General features: G+C 39.9%; 1 protein-coding gene across 1 annotated transcript; it reads right to left on the bottom strand.

Annotated features, from left to right (window-relative positions):
* Positions 1-859: 859 nt before the first annotated feature.
* LOC134196097 (collagen alpha-1(X) chain-like) lies at positions 860-5,753 on the bottom strand. Its single transcript, XM_062665177.1, has 12 exons — positions 5,739-5,753; positions 5,613-5,666; positions 5,509-5,553; positions 5,380-5,460; positions 5,267-5,320; positions 4,917-4,970; positions 4,800-4,853; positions 4,677-4,739; positions 4,529-4,615; positions 4,447-4,473; positions 4,322-4,385; positions 860-939 (listed from the first exon to the last, which is right to left on the bottom strand). The coding sequence occupies exons 1-12, from the start codon at positions 5,751-5,753 to the stop codon at positions 860-862; spliced, it is 678 nt and encodes a 225-aa protein (XP_062521161.1).
* Positions 5,754-8,259: the final 2,506 nt, after the last annotated feature.

Genomic DNA, 8,259 nt, shown 5'->3' with positions numbered 1-8,259 from the left:
TTCACCGGTCCGCGCATCTCTGACTCCGCCCTCGGCGCTAAGCATTTCTGGTCACAAGTCAAGTTCGGAAGTTTTGGCAAAATCTTAGAGCAAACTTGAGAGCGGAGGATTATGCTAAGTTTAGCAAACAAACACGTAGGAGGCGGTTTTGCAAATAACTTCAATAAGTGTAGATTTCGTTTAACCGCTTCGTGCAGACTTTGATATTTGCACAAGCGAAAGTAAAATGTGCTTGCGCATTACTCACTCACGTTCAATGGACGGCGAAAAGCGCACATGCGGCGATGGTTGTGCTGTAGAATTTGTGTCACGTGATTATGTGCGGTGACGCAATTTCCGTGTGTTTTTCGTATCACGCAAGCCCTTTTGTACTGCAGTATGGGCTCCGTTCGTAGAAAGAAACACGGAGGAAAGTGCGAAAGACCGAGCGATTGCAAGTCGTTCAAGGCGATCATGTGGAGTGTACAACATATGGACTATAAATTCATTTATGAACTGTAACTTGTTCTCTTTTACGGTCACAGTCGCCTGAAGCGTCTAGACTCTCTCTTGTGCAGTCTCGCGTAGCCAAACCCTTTTCCAGCGTCAAAGTTCCGCGAAAATAGGGTCTGCCACTATTGCTTTAAAGTCGTCGCGTTGCCGCTTGTACGATAAACGAACAGTTAAAGACGGGATGAGCATGGCACTAGTCAGTACTTAGTGGTTGCTTAGCTCTTATGTACACTGGCTGGAATTTCCTTCTCTTCGTTTTCTTGCGCATTGTGTTGTCATGTGAGCGATGCAGTCATGTCTCTGCGAATGTGTAACTTCTATGTGTACTTACATAGCACTCGGTGTGTCGACGACCGCCTAGACGTCTTCACACTGGAACGTCCATTGTTTTCATGGACACCGAGTACGCAGTGAGCGCGTTCTGCATGTTTCTGAGTCGACCTCTAGCTAGCACGAGACGACAAAACATGAGCATAAGTAAAACACACAACAATAACGCGGGCTGACAGGGCATACAGAGCGACTGTTCGACACTAGTAATCTAGGCTGTCGTCGACGCCCCGAGTGCAGTATAAGTACACCTAGAGTTACACATTCGCAGAGACATGACTGCGCCGATCATATGACAAGACAATTCTCAAAATGACGAAAAGAAGAAAATTTCCGCCACTGTAGATAAGGAGTAACTTATACTCGAGCCCGGAAATCCGGGCCTCGGGTAATGAGAGACCCTCAATAAAAAGAATCGAGCGGTCTTAGACCCGCACTCTATACGTGCCACTGTTCTCAACACAACAATACATAGTGGTATCCATATATGAATACATTTAGCTACGAGATTTCTTAGGATGGAATGTGCATATAAAAGGGTATTGCTCAACTAAAATATACCTCTGCACACCTTCAGATAATTAGCCGGCGAATGCTAGATAGGTGTAGTTATATTTATAATGCAATTACATACATATGTGTGTATAGAACCAAACAAGAATGCTCACAAGATTTTGTCTCTAAGCCCGTTTATACAATACATATATATATATATATATATATATATATATATATATATATATATATATATATGGTTACTAACAGCATGGTTAAAGTCAATTGAAACAAACAGACCATCCTTGTTAACAAATTCCTATTTACAGGTATTCTGTGTTCAAACATACCAAAATCATAATATATTAACATAGCACATAGAATATCGCCTATTAGAACAAAAACTTGTAAACAACCATATTAAATAGATGCATTAGCTCAGTTTGGTATGTATAAGTTTATACTAATATAATATTTATCATTTGTTCAAAGGATAACCATAACTACAACGTAGAGTTATTATGATTATCACTAACTCTATTTTTACTTACAATACAATACACGCATGCGAGCAAAAATGGATAAAGACGTGCAGTAATTGAGAGTCAAGACTCCAGCCTAAATCTCCATGAGTTTTTGCGAGTTAGGCAAATCTATTTGTGGTGCTGAGCTGCAATCTTAACACTTCGGCATTAGTATTTTATGTCAAAGCACTGCCAACTGTGATGTGGGCAAACTACGTCCAATGTAAAACTAAACATGTAAATAGTGGAGATGTAACAAATCACACACCCGCGAGCGTGTGCAAGCACGTTCATTCGCATGCATACTAACACACCCACACAAACAAACATAAAACAAGCAAACAAGTAATTGAAAAATTGAAATTTGTTTTGGAAATTAGTGCTTTCATCAGTCGTATCTTTACCCAAACACATAAACTTTAACAATATATAATTTTCATCTACGTCTGCAAATTTTATCAAAGTGTTCCTACATGTCCGCTTCTGTATAAGCGTGTGGTATGTGTGTGTGTGTGTGTGTGTGTGTGTGTGTGTGTGTGTGTGTGTGTGTGTGTGTGTGTGTGTGTGTGTGTGTGTGTGTGTGTGTGTGTGTGTGTGTGTGTGTGTGTGTGTGTGTATTCTGCCCTTGCAATTCTCCGGCCAAGCTCAATGTAGATCTCGCCCTCGCTAGTCTACGGCCAAGCTCAATGTAGGTTGCGAATGGCAGCCCTGTCTACAGCTAGCCTCGTCCGTAGACTCACGTGAGCTTGGCAGTGTCCGGTTCCCGTATGACACTTTCATCCTCCCGTGAGACTCGACTCACCGCGCCTACTTTCACACATTTAATTCACTAAGTGTCACTCCACGTCATAGTCTTGGCACCCCACGTGACTAAATAGTATCTACGTCACAAACTCAATTAGCTTATATCTATCTAATGTGTGACCCAGCAGATTGTGTATCACGCCCAAGCTTCCGAACAGCGCAGGGTGACTCTCCACGGCGAGTGATTCACTAAGTTCACGCTATCCAAATCTCAAGACGACTTCAGCATGTGGAAAGGTGAGTGTATTCCTAGCTAAGCTATTGTCCTACTCGCGTAGACTGGCGAGCCTGCCAAGTCTAGTTACAGAGATCTGGACTGCGCGTGTAGTTCACTCGTTGTTTCGTCGCACATCCGCTGTCTGCACGGCCCTTGCTAGTGCACAGACTCTAATGGCCAGTAGGGCGCGCAATGGCAACAAAAGACACATTGACATGGAATTGCAGTCCGCTCTCCGTGTTTTCAATTATGATAACTTTCGGGAGAGTAAACTTGATTTCTACAGGGCCATTCTAGGGCGAAAAGACATCTTTGTCCGCACAAACGACGAGTAAACTACACGTGGAGTCCAGATCGCTGTAACTAGACTTGGCAGGCTCGCCAGTCTACGCGAGTAGAACAATAAGTTAGCTAAGAATACACTCACCTTTCCACATGCTGAAGTCGTCTTGAGATTTGGATAGCGTGAACGTAGTCAATTACTCACTGTGGAGAGTAACAATGCGCTGTTCGGAAGCTTGGACGTGATACACAATCTGCTGCGTCTCACATTAGATAGATATAAGCTAATTGAGTTTGTAACGTAGGTACTGTTTAGTCACGTGGGGTGCCAAGACTATAACGTGGGGTGACACTTAGTGAAGTAAGTGTGTGGAAGTAGGCGCGGTGAGTCCAGACTCTCGGGAAGATGAAAGTGTTATACGGGAACCGGACACTGCCAGGCTCACGTGAGTCTGAGGACGAGGCTATCTACGGCAACGTAAAATCAAAAGGAATGGAGCTCACAGTCTGGGCTCGCAGGTATGTAAGGTCGTTCGAAACTCATGTTTGATGGCTCAACGTCGGCCACTTTCTAAGTCAAATCTGATTACAGCTTAGGCTTTTAAATTATGTACCAAACAAATTAATAATTTCATATTACATCACTTTTATTACACATCATATGTACGAATAAAAGTATTAGTAATAATTTAGGTAAAAGCAATAATAATAACAAAGATAACAAGGTAGTAAGTATACGCGCTGATATTATGGGAAAAGTTGAAGTTGGTATTTTATGCAATAAACATCGTTTTATAAATTAGTTATAATCATCTCAACACTAATTTTCACGATGACAGCGAATGTACACAGGGACGCCTTTGGTATGCTAAAATTACTTTATCGACCACAAACTATCTCTATCACTCACTGATGTGTGTTATGCGTGTATGCCTTTGCTCTCCTATAGCTTCCATTTGTTGTGTGTGTGTGTGTGTGTGTGTGTGTGTGTGTGTGTGTGTGTGTGTGTGTGTGTGTGTGTGTGTGTGTCTGTCTGTCTGTCTGTCTGTCTGTTTGTGTGTCTGTCTGCCTGTCTGTGCTCTTACAGTCTTACAATTACAAAAAATTAAACTCAATATCGCTGATAATTATATCGTAATAATCTATCTATCTTACGTGTATTTATACCAGATATTACCAGATGAAAAGCCTCCGGCAGCGCCACTTCCTCCTACATGAAATGCAGGTTTGTCATAACCATTCTAAATATAGAAATATTCAAATAAAACTAAATCAAGATTGACGTCCTTGTGATATATTTACCAGCAGATCAATTTTCATTTGAGTAATCTAACAAACGATTTCAGTCAATAATTAAAGCATATGAGCTACACAATTTGCTAACATTTTCTATAATGTCTTCTATTATAGACTGAAAGCCAGTTACAGGGTCACAACACCTTTTCATTAAATTTCTTGTGTTCTCGTCGACCTAGAAAATTAAAGAATTATAATATACTAAGACAAAGTAGCCAAATATTTTATTCCATTACGGTAGGTCCTGGTATCCCTTGCCCACCTTGTTCTCCTTTGTGACCTGTAAAGCCTCGACCACCCTACGACGTAAGGCTAATAAATCACAATGGAAAATTATGTAGCTTGCAACTACTAGAGACCTTGACGCCTTTTTCTCCGGAAGGACCATCTGGTCCCGGATGTCCTGGTGGGCCCTTTAAATAATTACAAAATTAGAATTGATAATTCTGAAATAACACATATATCACATATTATACCGGTTTTCCATCTAAACCTGCTAAACCTTGTGATCCTTGGTATCCTTTGTCTCCCTATTAGATGGAGCCAAATGACAATTGATTAATTACATTTCCGTGTCAATACATTCCACTTACAGTATCCATTTGATATGAAAATAAACAATAATTGATTACATTTAGCAATAAAAAATTTATTGTCTAAATTGCATAATCTTTCATTCAGTAATTGATTGTGGGATACAGCATGTTTTAAAAGTACAGCCACTAAGACAGCAATTCAAGTGACCCATAAAAACACTGTATGATTGTTATATTGCTGCCTGTACGAACACATAACACTTTGATCATCACCACGTTTATAAAGTAACCTTTACTCCTTGGACTCCTTTAAGACCAGGCAAACCTGGAGGACCTACTGGACCCTAACAAATACAATTGATAAATACTCAATATTGTCCTCAAAATAATATAATATTTTTACTTGAGAACCGGTATTTCCAGTTACTCCTCGTGGGCCCGATACTCCTTGTTTTCCAGTCTCGCCAGTTGCACCAGGAGGACCCTTACACAATACATTAGCAAACTAAATTTTCTGTTGAATAGAACTTACTACGGGACCTCTTTGACCGGGTGATCCTCTTGAACCAGAGTCGCCCTAAAGTATTTAATTAATCTTATTCGTTGTTCATTACAGAAACTGAAAACAAAGAGTACCTTAATACCGTTTTTCCCGGATAATCCAGTGTCACCTTTCTCGCCAGAATAGCCCTACAGTTTACCAAACGACAAGCATTAAAAAGGTTCACTCACATGAACACCCACACACCTGTACATACCAACCGTTACAAACTTCATGATTATAAATATTAGCAAGCACAGGGAGACAAAGAGACAGCGAGCCAAACAGGCAAACGATCAGACAAATCGACTGACCAAAAAAGCAGATAAACACTTAAAGACCGGTAGGCAAACAGATATGGGACAGATAGAGAGACAAACAGACAGGCAGACAGGTAATTTATTCTCAATAGACTCTATTTGCACATATGCTAGGAAAATGTTAAAGCTAACAAGTCTCAGCAGCAAAAATCATAGTTAGAGTAATGAACTTGGCCTTAAATGTCAAAGTAGAATAATCTACCTAAATGACTATGATTAGGTAACGAAGTTGAACGTTTTCAAAGAAATTCTTTGACAGATACAAAAAGGAGACTAAATGAGAGACAGAAAAGACAAACAAACAGACAGAGAGTTAAAGAGATAGAGAAAGGCATGTAAGGCAGGAAGACATTTAAAACAGACAGACGGAATTTATAGTTTCTATTATAGCAGAACATTAGCTGGTGAAAGCCGGTATAATAGACATATCCTAGTATTCCATATGGTTTCATAATATTCCATATACGTAGTTGCGATGACTAAGTGGTTCGCTGGTAATTATTGCGTAAGTTGGAGGCGATTTGATAAAATTCACTGCGTTATATGGGAATGTGATGACTAGCCCTTGAAAACATGTTTCGTTGCAGCTAGTATCCCAAAGTTCTACTCCATGACTCTCCTGGTATGACTCGAGTAATAGTCAAACACTGCCTCTGCATCTTCCACGTTTCTGCCAAGATACGGAGAAAGCATGCTTCATGCAAATTCTTCCACTCCTACACACACGAAAAGGGCATCTCAATGCTAGCACCTGATAGAATTGAAGGTGATTGTATAAGACAAGTCACTTGCTTCCAGTGCCCTGCCAAATTCTGAATAGGAGAATGCTACCATTACCATGACAAGTAAACTTCAAATACGGACAATAGTAAACCTGCAATTTGCATTACATGCAGTCAGTAGAACATATAAGCGTCCTTCCTTGTAGAAGAATTAAGAAGATCCCGACAAGCAAGAGCTTGTATGGTGGTGTGCTATGCATCAATGGCACCAACACAGTTTGGCAATTCTAACGCTTTCCCGACTCGAACTCTGGTTCCCTTGAATGAAAAACTTGTAACAGCGCGGTGCATGATGCCCTGATAATGGGCCTTGATTAAGTTGTATGACCAGTTGTATGACAGTGCATGGAATGGAAAGCTGAAGAAAACTGACTCTTGGAGTTGCTTGATCCCATGTCATGTAAACCGAAAGCCAATCTATATAATAAATAGGAATCACTGCTGCTATCTCCAAAGAAAAATCAGATAAAAAACAGAAAGGAAGACAGACAGAATCAAACTATCACGATAATATATCAAGAAAGGCAGAGAAAACCAGAGAAATGGTGCACATAAGTGTTTTACATTTATCACATGTATTTGCATTGAAGCACAAAATGTACTGAAAGACAGACAAATATACTAACATACAGATAGATATAAAAAACAAAAGATAGCTAACAGACAAACAGTTGTGTGTGTATGTGGATTTAGCAATATCTTGTACGTGGTCTAGTTTTGTCAGTCATCGTATATACAGTAGTTGTAATAAACACGTACATTAGCTATTGCAATGGTGCCATAGTTGGTTTATAGAAACATATATGTATTGACAAACAGACACCAAGACATATGACAGACAAACAAGTAAACAGACAGTGCACATAAGTCTTTGCAACGTGTATCAGCATTAATGTATAAGCCATGATGTATAAAGAATGCATTGATAGACAAACAAACAGAGAGACAGTCAAACAAACACAAAGACAGTAAACAGACAAAACAGACAGAACGATTTCTAAAAATATTGCCAAAACAGACAGACCAAAAGGTACACAAGTAGGTACAAAGACAGACAAACAGCAAGACAGATTATTCACTACAACTTTGCTTTGTGTAACTCTACCAATGGGTCGATAACTCAATCTTTATCTATGGTGCCTTTTACTGATATTCACTGTATGGTTGTATTGATGTCGAAAATAGAAGACAGACAAACAGATTGACTGACGTAGAATCCGCACGAATGATAGAAATAGTAAATAGCAGAAATATACGTAGAAAAGAAGTAGACATATTAGAAATGGCTCAAACTGTACACTTCTAGTGTTAGACCATTATGGGAGATGGGGTGAGTACGCAATCAACAACAGCACCGAATTCAAGTTTCTCTGGCGTCGAGCTTTTGTGTCTCTCATCGGCGATGTAACGCCTGGGTGCTATCAAAAAAACTGTGTACACTTGCTAGAAGTAGAGAATGAGATTCAGACTCTTATTACAAGAAGTTGGTGGCCCATTAATTGCTTTGCTTTTAGCGAATTAAGTCGCTGGTCTATATTTAACCTCTGCTAGCAGTTGCAATATCCAAATATATGGATTGACGGACAAAAAGACAGACAGACAGACAGACAGCCGTGCACCACAAAAGACAGCCGCAATAT

The sequence above is a fragment of the Corticium candelabrum genome, chromosome 20 (genome assembly GCF_963422355.1).
Source record: "Corticium candelabrum chromosome 20, ooCorCand1.1, whole genome shotgun sequence".
In the NCBI taxonomy this organism is placed as follows: Eukaryota; Metazoa; Porifera; class Homoscleromorpha; order Homosclerophorida; family Plakinidae; genus Corticium; species Corticium candelabrum.
The sequence above is the reverse complement of the archived record's forward strand: the minus strand, read 5'-3'. Positions and strand labels throughout refer to the sequence as shown.